At 43.4% G+C, this 19,669-nt stretch overlaps 1 protein-coding gene across 2 annotated transcripts in view; it reads right to left on the bottom strand.

The window, feature by feature from the left end:
• AK5 (adenylate kinase 5) overlaps nucleotides 1–19,669 on the bottom strand; it is a 266,202-nt gene that overhangs the window by 21,810 nt on the left and 224,723 nt on the right. For both annotated transcript variants that reach the window (XM_005678230.3, XM_013962714.2), the window contains exons 11-12: nucleotides 13,006–13,169; nucleotides 10,266–10,382 (exon numbers count right to left, since the gene is read on the bottom strand). In XM_005678230.3, coding sequence (XP_005678287.1) covers nucleotides 10,266–10,382; nucleotides 13,006–13,169 — 281 coding nt within the window. The remainder of the gene's footprint in view (nucleotides 1–10,265; nucleotides 10,383–13,005; nucleotides 13,170–19,669) is intronic.

Here is a 19,669-nt window from a genome sequence, read left to right as displayed (position 1 = left end):
AACACTGTCAAACTTTATTTTTTTTGGTTCCAAAATCACTGCAGATGGTGACTGCAGCCATGAAATTAAAAGACGCTTACTGCTTGGAAGAAAAGTTATGACCAACCTAGATAGTATATTCAAAAGCAGAGACATTACTTTGCCGACTAAGGTCCGTCTAGTCAAGGCTATGGTTTTTCCTGTGGTCATGTATGGATGTGAGAGTTGGATTGTGAAGAAGGCTGAGTGCCGAAGAATTGATGCTTTTGAACTGTGGTGTTGGAGAAGACTCTTGAGAGTCCCTTGGACTGCGAGGAGATCCAACCAGTCCATTCTGAGGGAGATCAACCCTGGGATTTCTTTGGAAGGAATGATGCTAACACTGAAGCTCCAGTACTTTGGCCACCTCATGTGAAGAGTTGACTCATTGGAAAAGACTCTGATGCTGGGAGGGATTGGGGGCAGAAGGAGAAGGGGACGACCGAGAATGAGATGGCTGGATGGCATCACCGACTCAAGAGACGTGAGTCTGAGTGAACTGCGGGAGTTGGTGATGGACAGGGAGGCATGGTGTGCTGCGATTCATGGGGTCGCAAAGAGTCGGACACGACTGAGCGACTGAATTGAACTGAACTGAGCAGGATCTGACCATAAATAAGTGCAGGACAGAGAGGTTGATTTCCCCAGGAAGTATGGGTCATGGACCAGCAGCTCAGGGTTCATCTGGGAGCTTGTTAGAAATGCAGAGGCTCAGGCACCACTCCCGACCTGCTGAGTCTGCATTTTAAGAAGATCCCCAGGTGATTCTTCACAAAATAAGACCTTGAGAAGCAGCTCCACCAAGCCATTTCCTCCTGCCAAGCCTGGGATTAGACCTGACCTGTCTCTCCTGGAGTCAGCACTCTCTTCTTACATAAAGAGCTATCAAGCAATCATTCTATTTGAAAATGGCCTGTATAGATTTTAAGTTTTAGAAGTTTTAAGTGAAGTGAAAGTCGCTCAGTTGTGTCTGACTTTTTGCGACCCCATGAACTATACAGTCCATGGAATTCTCCACGCCGGGATACTGGAGTGGGTAGCCTTTCCCTTCTCCAGGGGATCTTCCTGACCCAGGAACTGAACCAGGGTCTCTGCATTGCAGGTGTATTCTTTACCAACTGAGCTATTGGTTTTATCGGCAACTTCAGGGAAGCCCTAGAAGTTTTAGGTTTACGTGAAAATTGAGCAGATAATACAGAGAATTACCATATATCTTTCCCCCTTCCTGGTTTCCCCTATTATGTCTTTCAGTTCAGTTCGGTTCAGTTCAGCCGCTCAGTCGTGTCTGACTCTTTGTGACCCCATGGACTGCAGCATGCCGCAGGCTTCCCTGTCCATCATCAACTCCCGGAGCCTACTCAAACTCCTTCAGGGGCTCTTCTGGACCCAGGGATTGAACCTGTGTCTTCTACATCTCCTGCAATGGCAGGAGGGATGTCCTAATGTAACAATACTGAAATGGCAACTGAAGTCCATAGTTGACACTAAGGTTCATTCTTTGTGTTGTGTATTCTATGGGTTTTGACAACTGCATAATGTCATGATCCAACATTATAGTAATGATATGTAATAGTTTCACCCTTCTAAAAATCTTCTCGGCTCTTTCTATTTAATTCCTCCGTCTCTCTCCTCCCTAACCCTGCAACTACTGATGACTTTACTGTTCTATAGAATTGCCTTTCCCAGAATATCACATTGTTGAACTCATACAGTGTACAGCCTTTTCAGGCTGGCTTCTTTCACTTAGCAATGTGCATTTAAGTTTCCTCCATGTCCTTTCATGGTTTCAGAGCTCATTTCTTCCACTGATGCTTTTAATGCCTGAAAGTTTTTGAAAGATTTGAATGAAACACCACTTAATTACTTTTCAGAATGCTTTGGTATAGTCCTTTAGAAAGTTCCTTGGAGTAGCTCTGCCTCTTTTACCCTGGACCATGGTTAGTCTCTAACGTCCCACGGGTGGGAGGGCAGAGAGCTCAGTCCTTGTCTGGATGAACCATAGAGACTTACGGACAACTCTGTGTCCCCAGTGCCCACTCCCTTGCTGGCTCCCTGGAATTCTGCCCCAGCAGCATGGTGTTCTTCATGGTCTTTGGGTATTCAAGAGACCCTTATTAGAGCACACATGCCCTTGAAAAGGTATTGAGATGTGTAAGAACATTTTGGCAGCTGACATATTGTGCCGTCTTGCTAACGGGAGGAAATGGAGACCTACACAGGTCAACTTGCCCAAGATCACTGAGGACTAGTTAGTGACAGTTTTGAGTCTGCTGTGCGTAACTCCAAAAGCTTGGCCAGGAGAGGAGGTGGGATAGGAAAATAAGTGGACACTTCAGAGGCCATTTCATTTTATTTTGCACACTTGCCCGTGCTGTCTCTGGGGCTCTAATTGGGATCAGCATTCACCCTGACTGAGAGCAGCCCACCAGGATGGGATGTCAGCTGACCTGTGATGATAATTTCAGCAGGTGGAGCATGAAGAGGCATTTACCCTCCCTTCTTTGCCAGGGAATGGCAACCTACTCCCGTATTCCTTCCTGGAGAATCCCTTGGAGAGAGGAGCCTGACGAGCTATAGTCCATGGGGTGAAAAAGAGTTGGACATGACTGAGTGACCAACAATTTCATTTTCAGGGCTTCCCTGGTGACTCAGATGGTAAAGAATCCACCTGCAATGTGGGAGACCTGGGGTTTGATCCCTGGGTCGGGAAGATACCCTGGAGAAGGGAATGGCAACCCACTCCAGTTTTCTTCCCTCAGAAATCCCATGGAGAGAGGAGCCTGGCGGGCTACAGTCCATGGGGTCTCTAAGAGTTGGACATGACCAAGCGACTAAGCACATGTAAACAGAATCACTGACCCTGTAGATGAAAAGTGCTATGAGACAGTGAAGAGCAGTCAGGCAGAGGGATATACCATCATTATCCCCACATCCAGGAAACTCATCTTTGTAGGCAGGCTAAGGGCAGAATTTCAGCTAAGAACCTCCTGACGGGGAAAGGAAAGAGCTGACCCGTGCATTTTACTTCTGTTAATATGTGTTTAGTTTGGCTGCTGTGGAGTAAATGTTGAGTTAACATAGGAAAGCATTTCATTCTCACTACAGGGAGTTGGGCTGAGTACACACTCTCCTTGAGATGATAATAATCTATAAAGTGGGGATAATAATATCTCCTGAACATTATTGTAAAGATTAATATAATGATATAGGCAAAGCATATAGTTCAGTTCCTGGCACACTTTAAGTGCTCAAAAAATAACAGTTATTATTTAGATAGCTATGTCTTCTGTATGACTTTAACTGCATGAAAATAGGTAGAACCAAGACAGGAAGCACAGACAACAGGTTATTTCTGAGTGGTTAGTTAGTCTTTGTTTTACATTTTCCTATATTGTCTCATATCTATATAATTTCTAGTTCTATAGACAGAAAAAATACATATAATTTTGGGAAAAAATGGCAACAATTTATTGAACACCATGTGCAGGCATATACATATGTAAGGCCCATTTCAAGGATTTCATCCAATCTTCCCAGCAAACACTGAAGCTATTTTCCCATTTTTAATTGAACTATAGTTGACATAAAATATTATGTTAAGTTTCAGGTGTACTGCATGGTGATGTAATGTTCATATACATTATGAAGTGATCACCACAGTTTTTACCATCTGTCCTTGTACAAAGTTATTACAATATTACTGACTATATTCTCTATGCTGAATATTACATTCATGTGACTTATTTATTATATAGCTGGAGGTTTGCCCATTCCCCCACTCCTTACCTTCTGGAAACCTCCCATTGGTTCTCTGTATCTATGAGTTTATTTTTGTTTCATTTTGTTTGTTTGTTTTTTTATTTCACACATAACTGATATCATACAGTATTTGTCTTTCTCTGTCTGACTTATATAGCATAATAATCCTCTAGATGTATCTATGTTGTTGCAAATGGCAAGATTTCTTTTTTTTTATAGTAGTTGGAGGTATTTATTTTCTTTTTTAAAAAATAATGTTATTTATGTATTTATTTTTGGCTGATCTGGGTTTTTTCAGTTGCGCAGGCTTTTCTCTAGTTGTGGTGAGTTGAGGTTCCTCTCTCGTTTCGGTGCATGGGCTTCTCATTGCAGTGGTTTCTCTTGTCTCTGAGTGTGAGCTCTAGAGCTCATGGGTGTCAGTAGCTGCAGCTCTGGGCTCTAGAGCACAGGCTTGATAGCCATGGGCAGGGGCTTTGCTGCTTTGTGGCAGTGGATCTTCCCAGACCACAGATCAAACCTGCGTCTCCCTCACTGGCAGGCAGATTCTTTACTACTGAGCCAGCAGGGAAGCCCAGCTATTTTCAATCTATATTTTATAGAGGAGGAAATTGAACCATGTATAGTTAAATGACTTGTCATGGACATATGAAACCAGGCTCTGAATATAGGTCAGTGAACACGAAGTCACTATAACCAGGAGTTCACAAATGTGGTGAGAGATGGGGATGTGGTTAGAAACCCCAACTCCTCTATATTACCCCTCTTTCTCTTTCACACACATGCACACACACACACACATACACACAGACAGACAACTTTCCCTTATGCTTTGCTGGATACTAAAGGCACAGATATTTGACTCACTGGGGGTAAAACCAGGCTTGGGAACAGAAGATAGGGTGGTAACAGAGGAATCACATACAGACTTAGCCCTAAGCTACGGACATGAGTTAGCATTTGGCCTTTAGTAGTGTCATAGCCAAGCAGATCCTCAAAGGACATGCCTCTCAGAGCAAGAAGCTACAGGTATGCAAAAGCATCAGCCTGACTAACTAAACTGGATTTTTTTCAGCAACAGATGGTCCCAAGCATCAGGTACATCAGTCTCTGGAATATAGAGAGGCTGCTGAGATGTTTGTGGGTTGGGAAACCATCCACAGGCCTGAATGGGCTTCAAACAGAGTTGCAGGCCTGATAGGTACACAAGGAACACTCACTGTGCTCCCAACCAGGCTGATTACTCTGAATCTCTGGGGTGAAATTGTTCATCTGTATTTGTCTTTGCCAAATTTCAAATGAGTTGCTTGCTGGTAATTTGGAGGGTGCTGTACAAATGATGGGGTCCCTTGAGGGCATAAGTGAATCAACAGCGGCTCATTCTGTGCTTGTAGCATCTGCATCTTTGTTCATCTGGTCAGGTTTAAAGCAGGTGTTTGTTTTGGAGGGCAGCATGTGTTCTCCTCACATGAGCTGAATTGATATTAGAATCTCCTAAATTGCTGTATCCAGGGATAAATCAAGATCATGCTTGATCTCGGTGAATTTGTGCCTGTAGAACGTGAAAGACTGTCTTCATAGACATCTCACTTGAAGGTCATTGGCTAGGGCACTTGTATATTTTAGCAATGGCTACATGAATTTTAGCATTGACTGAAACTACGCATTTATCACATTGGTGACTCTTTCTCACTCCTAAGTTCTAGTTAGGAGTGTCAGTGCCTCTTCTCTGACACTTTCTAAAACCTGTCTGAGTGGGGCCCATAGTGGGGATGGAAGTTTTGCTTTACATCAGGAAGACTGTATGGATGATTTCAGTTCTTACTTACCAATTAGAAAAGTTAGAATAAAGTAAGAAAAGAAAGGAGAATAAAGAACATAATTTTGTTGTTTGCACACAGTAGTCTATGGGGTCGCACAGAGTCGGACACGACTGAAGTGACTTAGCAGCAGCAGCAGCAGCAGCAGTTGACAAAAACGATGCTTATTTTTACCCTACATCTTATTTATCACACTTGGCCATTTGGGGGTTTCAGAAGAAAAGTCTACTACCACTGAGAGCAATTAAAAAGAAGACATTGAAAAGGATGTTTTCCCCAGCACTTCCAAGCAAGTTCATGACCTGTCCTGACCCTCCTAAAGACCCTGCTAGGACTTTTGGACCTTAAGTTCACAGGCAAGGTCAAGTGTGAAATATCCTGGTGGGGTACAGCCATCTTGAAGCCTGAACCTCAGTCAACATTGCTGATGGGAGGCCTTTAGCACTCATCTCCCCCTCCCCCCTTTTAAGGTTTTGCTCCCTTGTGTTTTAATGTTTACAAAATGGCCAATCCCCACTCAGCAGGGAGCCCCTCATGGGCCCAGTCACACCTTCCTCTTTTCTGAATTTCTCCTCACCCCTTGGATTTACACAGCCCTAATTCTGAAGTGGTGCAGGAAAGATGCCTTTATTCCTCAGTTATTCAGAGTATTCCCAGGAGACTAGTTCACGACCTAGATGCTGGCTCAGTTCAGTTCAGTTCAGTCGCTCAGTCGTGTCTGACTCTTTGCGACCCCATGATTCGCAGCACGCCAGGCCTCCCTGTCCATCACCATCTCCCGGAGTTCACTCAGACTCACATACTTTGAGTCAGTGATGCCATCCAGCCATCTCATCCTGGGTCGTCCCCTTCTCCTCCTGCCCCCAATCCCTCCCAGTATCAGAGTCTTTTCTAACGAGTCAACTCTTCGGATGAGGTGGCCAAAGTACTGGAGTTTCAGCTTTAGCATCATTCCTTCCAAAGAAATCCCAGGGTTGATCTCCCTCAGAATGGACTGGTTGGATCTCCTTGCAGTCCAAGGGACTCTCAAGAGTCTTCTCCAACACCACAGTTCAAAAGCATCAATTCTTTGGCGCTCAGCCTTCTTCACGGTCCAACTCTCACATCCATACATGACCACAGGAAAAACCATAGCCTTGACTAGACGGACCTTAGTCAGCAAAGTAATGTCTCTGCTTTTGAATATACTATCTAGGTCGGTCATAACTTTTCTTGCAAGGAGTAAGTGTCTTTTAATTTCATGGCTGCAGTCACCATCTGCAGTGATTTTGGAGCCCCCAAAATAATGCTGGCTAGATCAGAACAAAAATGTAAGACAGTCCACAGAAGACTTAATATTGTTAAGATGTTAAGACGTCAATACTGCCAAAGTGATCTACAGGTTTAACACAATCTCTATCAAAGTTCCAAAGGCTTGTTTTTTTTTTTTTTACAGAAATAAAGATAATTTTGCCCTAAAATTCTTGTGGAATCTCAAGGGACCCTGAATAGCCAAAGCAATCTTGAAAAGAACAAAGTTGGAGGGCTCACACTTCTTGATTTAAAGCCTTATTACAAAGCCACAGTAGTCAAAATACTGTGGTACTGGCATAAAGTCAGTAATTTAGATCAATGGAATATAATAGAGAGCTCAGAAATAAACTCTCACATATATGGTCAAATGATTGTTGACAAGGATACCAAGACCATTCAGTGGCGAAAAAAAGTCTTTTCAGACAATGGTGTTGGGACAACTGTTTATCTACATTCAAAGAATGGAGTTGGATCCTTGTGTTATACCATATACAAAACTTAGGTCAAAATGGATTAAAGAGCTAAATGTAGGAGCGAAAACTACAAAATTCTTAGAAGAAAACAGGGGAAAATCTTCATGACACTGGATTTGGCAATAATTTCTTGGACACAGCACCAAAAGCGCAGGAGACAAAAGCAAAAATAGATAAATTGGTTTATATAAAAATTATAAACTTCTGTGCATTAAAGGACACAATCAACAGAGTGAAGAGGCAACCATCAACTCGACAACAAAACCCAAACAACCCAGTTAAAAATCAGGAAAAAGACTTAGGTAGACATTCTTCAAAGAAGACATATTAATATAATTGGCCAGTGAGCACATGAAAAGAGGCTCAACTTCATTAATCATTAGGAAAATGCAAACCAAAATCAGTGATATCCATTAGGATGGTACCTCTGAAAAAAACAGACAATATGTGTTGGTGAGGATGTGGAGAAACTGAAACTCTTATACATTGTTTGTGGGAATGTAAAATGGTTCAGCCACTATGGCTGACAGTATGTATGCGTATGTATTGATTCCCCCAAAAATTAAAAGTAGAATTAGCATATGATCCAGCAATTTTACTTCCGTGTATATACCCCAAAGAGTTGAAAGCAGAGTCTTGAAGAGCTATTTGTACACCCACGTTCATAGCAGCATTAATTACAACAGCCCCAAAGTGGAAGTAACCCAAGTAGCCATCAATGAATGAATGGATAAGCAAAATATTATTCATCCTTAACAAGGAAGGAAATTTTAACATATGCTACAACAGGAATGAACCTTGAGGACATTATGCTAAGTGAAAAATAAGCCAGTGACAGGACAAATGTGTCATATTCCATGTACGTGAGGTACGTAGAGTAGTGGTCATTTCATAAAGACAGAGAGTGAACAGTGTTTCCAGGGACTGAGAGGACAGGGAAGTGGGGAGTTATTGTTCAAAGAGAGTAGAGCTTCAGTTTTGCAAGATGGTAAACGTTGTAGAGATTGGCTGCATAACAGTACAAATACACTTCACATGTCTGAATTAGACACTTAGCATTAGTTAAGATGGTAAATTTGATATTCTATAAATATGCAGAACATGGTAAAACATTACTGTGATTTAAAAAAAAAACTAGAAGAATCCTCCCAATTCCATTTTGTAAAAAAAATAAAAATAAAGTTAGTCACTCAGCTGTGTACAACTCTTTGCAATCCCATGGACTGTAGCCCACCAGGCTCCTCTGTCCTTGGAATTCTCTGTCCATGGAATACTGGAGTGGGTGGCCATGACCTTCTCCAGGGGATCTTCCTGACACAGGGATTGAACCTGTTGTCTCCTGCAATGCAGGCAGATTCTTTACCATCTGAGCCACCAAAAAAACCTAAAACGATCCTCCTAACATCATTTCGTAAAAAAAGTGGTTGATTATATCAAAGTCTGAGCTCTTAAAGTAGTTTGTTTGGTGGGAAAAAGCTCATTAGAATTCTGGTGTGTGAATTCTAAAGAACTACCTGGAACTGCCACAGTCCCAGGCTTTGCACGTAAATCCATTTCTCTCTGCTCACGCCTATCTTGACAAAGGCTCCTGAGCTGAGAGGAAGGAAGTCAGCCTTGGGGGTCAGGGCTACACTTGCCAACTAGGACAAGAAAGTTTTTCTTTGATTCTGATTGCAATTAGGAAATGCAAGGGAGGGTTAGCAACTGTCCTTTAAGTATTTAGATGCCATCTAAGGAAATTAAAACAGAGGCTCAAAAAGAGGTTACAGTAACCTCCAGGAGACATAAAGGTACAGTTCCTATCAATCAACACTGAAGTTAAAGGTAGATGGAGATGGGCCCCCCAAACCTTAGTCCTACCAGTAGTTGCTACTTACCAATGAGTAGACACTACCTGTGTGACTGTGGGCAAGTCACTTAACCTCTCTGGGCTTAATTCATCACATTTACCATGAAGAAATACCCCCCTTTCTCTATCTAAAAGGTTGTTAAAAATGTATCAAAGGAAATTATGTAATAAAATATTTTAAAACTAGTCTAAAGAGATCTCTATATAAATATTAATTCTTGTAGGCTGTGGAGTCTTTGTTTAACAAACGGGGACAGTTGTTTCCCTCTTGTTTGCATAAGAGGGACAAATTAGAGATAATGAATGCAAGCATGTAGCACAGGACTCAGCCCAGAGTAGGTTCTATAAATGATGGCAATATTTTTCACTCACTGCTATTCTCCTGTGAGTGGCCTCCCAGTGAAGGGGGTGGGCCTTCGGCATGTATCTGATTTTGCCTGTCCAGCATCTGTTCTCCCTGCCTTCTTCTAAGAGCATCCTATCTGTCTTCAGGTAATTCCCTTCCCTTTCTCAGTCCGTGTGGTTCAGGGGTGGTACCCATTTTCCCTCCTTTCCTCCCATCTTTGCCCTGGTCCTCCAGGCTGAACCAGGATATCCCTGGATAATCCACAGTGATTAGTTCAGTGAAGGGCCCAGGACCTGACAATCCAGGATAATGAAACAAAACCCTGGGTTCTTTTTTTTTGCTGGACCCGCTGGAGAATAGAAACACTTTTGGGGTGTCACTTAGATGACAGAATATGCCTCTAACAGGAAGAAAATGAGGCCAATGCAAAGAAAGAAAATCCAAGAAATGGACAAAGTCAGATGACTGACAAACAAATTTGAATACATGAATCCACTAAAGTGTGAATTGCCCTTGGAGGTTTTAGTTACTTGAACAATAAATATACCACAGCATCCCCACCCTACACGCCCCCCACTTTTTTTGCTGAATTTCTGCCATTTGTAATAGAAAGTTTTATTGAATAGAATTGACAGACTTTGAATTTATTCCCTCAGCTTCCACGATATCCCCTATTTGTCTTCTGGGATGATCTCCATAGCAACACTCACCCTACGTCCAAACTCTTCTCCTTGCTTCACTTCCCGAGGATAGCCGTCAATCAGGAAGCCCTTGGTGTTGCTGAGGCTGGCCACCATGGCCTCCTTCAGGAGCTCCAGAATGATGCCCTGGAGCAGAGGGAGAGCGGTCAGGATTCAGACTCTTCCACAGAGCAGCATGGAGTTACCAAAGGTCTCCCAACCATCCCATCATGGCAAGGGGGAGAAATGCGCTAGTTAGATTAACAGTGGATGGCAATGTCCTGTATTTCATCAACTGTAAATCTCAGCCCTCCACCACCCAATTTTAATGTCTGTCGGACTGGTAGGTATTTTACAATCGGTACTGGGTCAAAGTCTGTTGATGTTTTTTCTTACTGGTAAATTTTAATGGTCAAAGTTTTGGGGGGTTGCCTAAAAATAATGGTATCTTAAATTGGGTGAAATATGGTTCTGTATTTCAAGCAGTAGCACTCCTTGAATTAGGCCCAGTGGAATTTAAAACTAGACAAAACATGGTATAAAATGTGCCTCAGTGTTGATTTTTTTTTCCAGTAAATATTTTGTAAAATTTGACAGGATATGCACTGACTTGAGGAGACTTTCAGTAGACATGAAGTAGCATTTCTAGCAATATCACTTTGTTAAAGATTTTGATTTAACTTGTGCTTATAGAAAACAAGCTACCAGCTACCCAAATGGGGGGAATTCCTTGTGTTCTCTGGGTCCCTGGCTACCTTTGACTTTCAGCAGGGGCTGGGGAATGTAACTATCACAAAGAGCAGTCAGAATCTATCCCTAGATAATAATGAATTAAATCCTCATGAAGTTTATATTTTAGTGAAAAATAGATACTAGATGAACAAGTAAATATATAAAAATAATCAGAGAAGACTACTAGGAACAAAATTAAAGCAGATCAGAAGAAGCAGATTGTGAGAGGTGCTGTTTTTAGCTGGGGTATGCAGGCCTCTTTGATAGACGGTGATATTTAAGTAGAGATCTGGATGAAGTAAAGGAGCAAGCTATATGCATGTATGAAAGAAGGGCACTCAGGCTGAGGAAATATACAATGCAAGGGCCCAGAGGCAGGAGCAGTCTGGCCTGTGGGAGGAAGAATGGGGGTGTGGGCTGGGTGAGAGGAAATATGAGAGTCATGGAAAAGAGCATTGGAGAGCAAGCTGGAGTCCAGAGCCATGGGAAAGTCTCTGGATTTCCTTCAAAATGTGGTGAGGAGCTGTTGGAAGGTTCTGGGAAGGGGGATAAATGTTTTTAAGAAATCACTCTGGCTGCTGTGAAAAGAGTAAACTGTAGGGGAAAAAGAGTGGGCAGAAGGAGGCCTGTTAAGAGGCAACTACAGGACTTCCTTGGTGGTAGAGTGGATAGGAATTCGCCGGCCAATGCAGGTAACATAGGTTCAATCCCTGGTCCAGGAAGATTCCACTTGCCTTGGAGCAACTAAGCCTGTGCGCCACAACTACTGAAGCCTGTGCGCTCTAGGGCCTTTGAGCCACCACTACTGAGGCCACATGCGGCAACTACTGAAGCTCGAAAGCCTAGAGGCTGTGCTGCACAAGAGAAGCCACCGCGAGGAGAAACCTAAGCACTGCAACAAAGAGTAGCCCCTACTCGCTGAAACTAGAGAAAGTCCTCAGAAAGCAACGAAGGCCCAGTGTGGCCAATATAAGTAAACAGATTAATAAATACATCTCCAAAGCTTAAGGAAAAAAGAAAAAGAAAGAAAAGAGATAACTGCAGTGGTCTGTTTCCTTTTTGAGAACCATTTGGCTTCCAGGTGGGAAACAGACTGCAGCTGGTTAAAGAGGAAGCGAGAAGCTCTCTTAGCTAATAGGGGCTGTACTGGCATGCCCTGACTACAGAGCCTAGTGTGAGAGTTAGTTTGGAAGGGATGAATGTTTTATGATACCCGTGGCATCCAGCCTCTCAGATATGGATAGTGACTTGAAAACAACAAAAAAACATAAATAAAAGGGATATTCTTCAGCTACCCAAGGAAGATAACAGATTTCGTGTTAATGCCATTATACCTCTCAGAATGAGACCAAGACATTATTTTCTGTTTTTCAGAGGTTTCTAAAATCCTTTGGACTGCAAAGAGATCAAATCAGTCAATCCTAAAGGAAATCAATCCTGAATATTCATTGTAAGGACTGATGCTGAAGTTGAAGCTACAATAATACTTTGGCCATCTTATTGGAAGAGCCAGCTAATTGGAAAAGACCTTGATGCTGGGAAAGATTGAGGGGAGGAGGAGAAGCAGGCAACAGAGGATGAGATGGTTGGATGGCATCATCAACTCAATGGACATGAGCTTGAGCAAGCTCCAGGAGATGGTGAAGGACAGGGAAGCCTGGCATGCTGCAGTCCACGGGGTCGAAAAGAGTTGCACACGGCTTAGCAACCAAACAACAACTAATTCTAGATCTAGGTTCTGCTGCACCAAGATCATTTCTGCTTTGAAGCATTTAACTCTAAAGCAGGGACCAATTCTAGGAAAAAGTATGAAATAGGTTACATTCAAGGGACTGGCAGAGCAACAAGACAGAAGGAACCAGGGTCTGGGCAACTTGGTCAGGCAGATGGGCCTCCGCTGTGGACCTCCTGCCTGCCTCTGGATTGTTAAAAGAAACAAAATACAGCATTGTCCTTTTTGAGTTTCTTTGTTTCTGAAACTTAGATTAATGGCAATACTTCCAGATCTCTCCCACCAGAGAAGGCAGCTGTTGCTTACTGAGGGTACCAGCTCTCCACGTTCCGTGATGTCTCTGATCAACTTGCTTCTTTCAGATCCTGATGACAGCTCATTCCGCAGGAGCTCGCCAGTCGAGAGATGTGTAAATCCATATTTTTCTGCCAGCTTTCCACACTGTGTGCCTTTGCCAGAGCCTGGGCCACCTAGAAAAGAGGTCATGGGTCAGACATCCATCCCAAATCTGGCGCCCTGTTCGGGGCTGTAGTCACACAGTGAGCAGGTTTCAGTGCTTGATCCGCCAGTGCGGCCTGAGCCCTGCTGATCTACTGGGGGCGTGGTGGGAGCCGTGGGTACAGTGGTGAACAGGACACTGACCTCGCCCTCAAAGATTGTGTCCATGGAGGGCAGAGAGTGTTACAGACAGCAGCAGTCACTACAGGTGGCCTAGTGGGGAGGAGTGCAGAGGGCGCAGGGGAGGGTCCACAGTTCCAATTTGGTGGACACGCTCAGCAGAGAAATTTCCTGGGGCCTTGAATCTGCTCATGAGCAAAGCAGGGACCACAGTGCCTGATATATGGTGACCACTCAAAAAAGGCTAGCCGTTACTTTTTGTTTCTGTAATTCAGAAAATAATGCAAGCAATTTTGATTTAATCTAGACACAGGTACTTTATTCACAAATATTTAGATTAATAGCATTTTGCTATATCAAATGAAGAGTACGGCAGTTTGGATAAATCGTGACACAGAAACAATTAAGACCCACTGTGACTAACTTTGGGAATTAGGGTGTTGCACCTAAACAAGCCACAGTCTTTAATTTGTGGTTGTTAGCCACTACTTTTAAAATCAGTTGTTTTCAAATTTATGGTTACCAAAGAGGCAAGGTGAGAGGGATAAATTAGGAGTTGGGGATAAACATACACACACTAGTATATATAAAATAGATAACCGACAGGGACCTACTATATAGCATAAGGACCTCTACTCAATATTTTATAATAACCTATAAGGGAAAAGAATCTGAAAAAGAACAGACAAATATATATGAAAACTGAATCACTGTGCTGTGCACTTGAAACTAACACAACGTTGTATACCAACTCACTTCAATAAAAAATGGTTTCCACAAATATCATATAGTGATGCATACATATGGGATCTAGAAAGATGGTACTGATGAACCCAGGTTCAGGGCAGCAATGGAGCAATGGTATACATATGTATATGGCAGAAACCTATAAATACTGTAATTTTCCTTCAACTAGAAATTAAAACAAGATTTAAAAAGAAAAAAATTGTTTTCACTTTTAAATAATCATAAAGTTACAGACGAGTTATGAGTACAAAGAACTTTTCGAAACATTTGATAGTCAGCTGCCAACCTGATGCCTCATCGTTAGAGAACACTTTAACGTCATTTCCTCCAGACAAGGAGCCAAGCGCATCCTCCTATATAACTACATCTTTGGACCTTATTCACATGTCAGTGGAATTGTCCCAAATCATCTCAATAATGTCCTCTGAAGCCAGTGGGTCAAGTTTAGAATCACGTGCTGCCTTTAGTTGTCATGTCTTCTGGTCTTCTTCCATATGGGCCAGTTCCTCTGTATTTCATTGACACGTTGGAAGATTATAAATAGTTATTTTACAGAATGTCCGTCAGCATGAATTTTTCTATTGTTTTCTAGCTACTAATACTCAGGATCTCCCATATTCCTTTGATGAACATTACATCCTGATTCTTTCCTTGTCTCCCCCACCAAGTTGCAAGATTTTACACCTTAAAAAATATCAATAGCTAACTTTTGCCAAGTGCTTACTGTACTGGTCACTGTTCTAAGCACTACATGTGTATTAATTTTAAATAATCTGAAGAGAGGCAGACATTGGTATTATTCCCATTTTACAGATGGGGAAGCAGAGTCACAAAGAAGTTAACTGTCTTAGGTGGCATGGGTAAGTAAATAGCAAGTCTAGGATTTGAAGCCTGAACTCTGGCTCTGAGAGGTGTTCCCTCCTCATTTGGCTGCTGCACCCAGGTTTGCCTGCCACGTTTCAGGTCCTCTTGCTCTTAATGTACAGCAGGCATCCTGCCTCTGTGTGGGGCAAAGGGTGAGGCTTTGGGATCCAGCAGACCCATGAGCAGGATGATTTGCCTGAAAAGCATGTCACTTCCCAACTGCAGAGCATTCTGTGGCTTCCCTTTCTCCAACTGCTTAGAGTGGCATTTGTAGCTTCTAGGAGCTAGTTCCATTCAGCCTCTCCAACTTTTTTCTACATTTCTTATCCTCACCCAACATTGACCTGTCCAACCACAGACTGTCCTTTCATCAAGACATACTTGAAAAAACACTTTTCTAATTGTGAGATAATTGCATATTCACATTTGTAAGAATAATATAGAGAGATCCCATGAATCCTTTACCGTTTCCCCTAGTGGTGACATTTTCCACAACTACATCACATCATAATATCACAACCAGAGTATTAGCACTGATGTAATACAGAAGTAGAACATTCCCATCAGTGCCAGAGTCCCTTATGCTGTCCTTTTATAGCCACACCCACTTCTCTCTACACACACAACCCCTCCATCCTTAACCTGTGGCAACCACTAAATCTGTATATAATTTTGTCATTTTGAGGGAATTGTATCAGTGGAACCATAGGCATCAAGATATAGTTTTCCAATGTGTGTTTGTTTTTCCTGTCCTCATTCTGGACGGCTTCCACTTTCTACTCTATCAGGACTCTCTTCATCCCATGGGTCTGGATCCAATGTTTCCGCCGTCCAGCAGGAATCAGCCTGTCCACCTCACCTCTCCTGGGGTGAGTGATGTAACCCCCACTTGGGTGCCCTTGGCCTGTCTTACACTTGGTCTAGGTCTTCAACTAGACCTTCTGCCCCACAGCATCTACACAGTACCTGGCCATGGTAGGTGCTTCTTAACGCTTGGAGGATTTCCCGGTTAAAAGGAAATATGTAACACCGAAATGTAAAACACGATTGAGGTTTCAGCATGGTAGTGAGCACTTGCAACTTGTTCTGTAATTTTCCTGTCTGGCCTCTCTTCATCTTCAAAACTCCTTTCTCGGAACAACTGGCAACAAACCTCTTGAGGGGCAATACTTGTGGCCCCTCATTAGTGGAAGGGCCTCTCACTCCCTCTGTTTTGCCTTGGCAGCGAATCCAGGAAACGTCCGCGCTTTGACTTCTGCTCATTTGTAGAGCTGCTCTTGACCAAATGGGAAGGGTTCGGAGCGCTCGCTGTATTGTCATGGTGGCCGAGATGTACTAGGAAAACAGCAATTACAGAGGCTCGAAAAAATAATGCAGACCACTTAGCAGGAGAGGCTGATTGCCAGCTGATGCTAGCAGCACCATGACTCCTGAGATAACAGGGATGGAGAGCGGGAACAAGGGAGGGCCACTCTGGGCAGAAGTGCTTCCAGATAAGGAGGGAGGGAAACAAAGGGCCAGGCTCTGGCAGCATCCCAGAGGGCCTCTGTGGCTGGATTTACCTAGAGACTGTTTCTTGAGGATGGCTGGAAGCCAGTCATGTGGAAAAAGATATTTTCAGCCTTGGCTTATAGGGCAAAAATGCTGCATTTCAATTATTTTCTTCTTTCAGCATCCTCCTAATTTGACTATTATAATTTTTGTTCCTCTCAAATGTTATTTAATAAATCTTGACACAAAGGCAATTAAAACATCTTCAGCTCAAATTAACCACAGCTGTGTGTGAAACAGCAGCCGCTGCTTCAGTTAGAAACCTTTCGTGGGAGCAACAGCTGCAAATTCTTAACATTCTTTGGGCAAATGGGGCAGGCACAGTGGAATTTTAAGTAATCTCCACAATGGTTTGATTTTTCCCGCGGCTCCAAACCAGGGAACAAAGTGATTTTTATCACTGCCGTGAAGGCACCAAAACTGCTGGGACATGTAGGAATTTTCATAGGCTGTCACTGACATTTCTTTGAGGCTTCACTTATGACATTGAAATAAAAAACAATGGAGCCTTGATATCCTTCCAGGATAATTTGTTACACGAGGAAAACTCTTCTGAAGTGATTTTCACATATCTGAACAAGTGGGCTGCATTCTCTCCTGATGAGATGACTGACAGGAGATGGGGAGCTGTCCCATTTGTTGTCGTCCCACTGATTTTTCCTGTATCATTATTCAGGCTTAATCCCTGAACAAACGGATACACAAAATACTGCATGGTGTGATTCACAAAGGCAGCCTGGGCTAGGAGGTTCCGTATTAAAAGTGTCTGTCAACACTTTTAAAAAAAGAAAAGGTGAAAAATCTTTATTCTCAACCACCAATGTAATTTAAAATTTTTTCCATGTGAGGCCAAAGGTGCTATATTGCGAGAAGTGCAAATGCTGTGAACCTCCATTTCACAGCTCCGTGTGTCCCTTGCCTTTCCCCAATGAGCTAAAGAACTTTCCTGCCAATGCAGGAGACACAGGAGCCGTGGGTTTGATCCCTGAGTCTGGAAGATCCCCTGGAGGAGGAAATGGCAACCCACTCCAGTATTCTTGCCTGGAAAGTCCCATGGACAGAAGAGCCTGGCGGGCTATGGTCCGTGGGATCACAAAGGGTTGACACGACTGAGTGACTAACACAACAACAATACAACGCTGCACCGAGGGAAGGGGAGTGCCTGCAGGAGACCCGGGAGCCAACGGCCACGGCTGGCCTCGCTTTCCTGCCTTCGCCTTGGTACCTGGTGTGCTGCAGAGCTGAAACAAGCTGCGTCACGCCAGCATGTCCACCTCAGCCACCTTCTCCAGGGCGCTTTCTATCTTCAGGGCCAATACTCTCAGGGGACACCTCCTGCAGTGGGGCTCCCTGCAGCAGAAGACCTGCCTCCTAAGCGACTTTGCGGGGTGCTTGGCTTTATGATGAAGAGAATGAAATGGCAAAGCTGGTGTGTTAGAGCCCATTCTGTGCTCAGGAAGAAAGTAAATGATGATGTCAGGTTGATCATTAGTTCATTTCAATACAGTCAGTCAGTTGTGTCCAACTCTTTGCGACCCCATGGACTGCAGCACACCAGGCTTCCCTGTCTATGACCGACTCCCGGAGCTTGCTCAAACTCATGTTCATTGAGTCAGTGATGCCATCCAACCATCTCATCGTCTGTCGTCCCCTTCTCTTCCTGCCTTTAATCTTTCCCAGCATCAAGGTCTTTTCCAATAAGTCAGTTCTTCGCATCAGGTGGCCAAAGCATTGGAGCTTCAGCTTCAGCATGAGGCCTTCCAATGAATATTCAGGATTGATTTCCTTTAAGATTGATTGGTTGGATCTCCTTGCAGTCCAAGGGGCTCTCAAGTCTTCTCCAACACCACAGTTCAAAAGCATCAATCCTTCAGCGCTCAGCTTTCTTTATAGTCCAACTCTCACAACCGTACATGACTACTGGAAAGACCATAGCTTTGACTAGATGGTCCTTTGTCAGCAAAGCAATATCTCTGCTTTTTAACATGCTGTCTAGGTTGGTCATAGCTTTTCTTCCAAGGAACAAACGTCTTTTAATTTCATGGCTGCAGTCACCTCTGCAGTGATTTTGGAGCCCAAGAAAATAAAGTCTCTCACTGTTTCAATTGCTTCATCCAGCCTGGGGTTTCTCATGATGTACTCTGCATATAAGCTAAAAAAGCAGGGTGACAATATATAGCCTTGATGTACTCCTTTCCCAGTTTGGAACCAGTGTGTTGTTCCATGTCCAGTTCTAACTGTTGCTTCTTGACCTGCATGGAGATTTCTCAGGAGACAGGTAAGGTGGTCTGGTATTCCCACCTCCTGGAGAATTTTCCACAATTTGTTGTGATGTACACAGTCAAAGTGCTTCGCTGTGGCTCAGAGCTTAAAGCGTCTGCCTCCAATGCAGGAGACCCGGGTTTGATCCCTGGGTCTGGAAGATCCCCTGGAGGAGATGGTAACCCACTCCAGTATTCTTGCCTGGAGAATCTCATGGATGGAGAAGCCTGGTAGGCTACAGTCTACGGGGTTGCAAAGAGTCAGACACGACTGAGCGACTTCACCTCACTTCGCACAGTCAAAGGCTTTGGCATAGTCAATAAAGAAGAAGTAGAATTTTTTCTGGAATTCTCTTGCTTTTTCGATGATCCAATGGATGTTGGCAATTTGATCTCTGGTTCCTCTGCCTTTTCTAAATCCAGCTTGAATACCTGGAAGTTTCACGGTTCGCATACTGTTGAAGCCTGGCTGGGAGAATTTTGAGCATTACTTTGCTAGCATGTGAGGTGAGTGCAATTGTGTGATAGTCGGAACATTTTTTGGCATTGCCCTGCTTTGGGATTGGAATGAAAACTGACTTTTTCCAGTCCTGTGGCCACTGCTGAGTTTTCTATATTTGCTGGCATATTGAGTGTGGCACTTTCACAGCATCATCTTTTAGGACTCGAAGCAGCTCAGCTGGCCCACTTGACTTCGCATTCCAGGATGTCTGGCTCTAGGTGGGTGATCACACCATCATGGTTATCTGGGTCATGAAGATCTTTTTCGTATAGTTCTGTGTATTCTTGCTACCTCTTCTTAATATCTTCTGCTTCTCTTAAGTCCACACTGTTTCTGTCCTTTGTTGTGCCCATCTTTGCATGAAATGCTCCTCAGTATCTCTAATTTTCTTGAAGAGATCGCTAGTCTTTTCCATTCTATTGTTTCC

Source organism: Capra hircus, chromosome 3 (assembly GCF_001704415.2).
Source record: "Capra hircus breed San Clemente chromosome 3, ASM170441v1, whole genome shotgun sequence".
Lineage (NCBI taxonomy): Eukaryota > Metazoa > Chordata > Mammalia > Artiodactyla > Bovidae > Capra > Capra hircus.
This window is presented reverse-complemented; position numbering and strand designations above follow the sequence as displayed.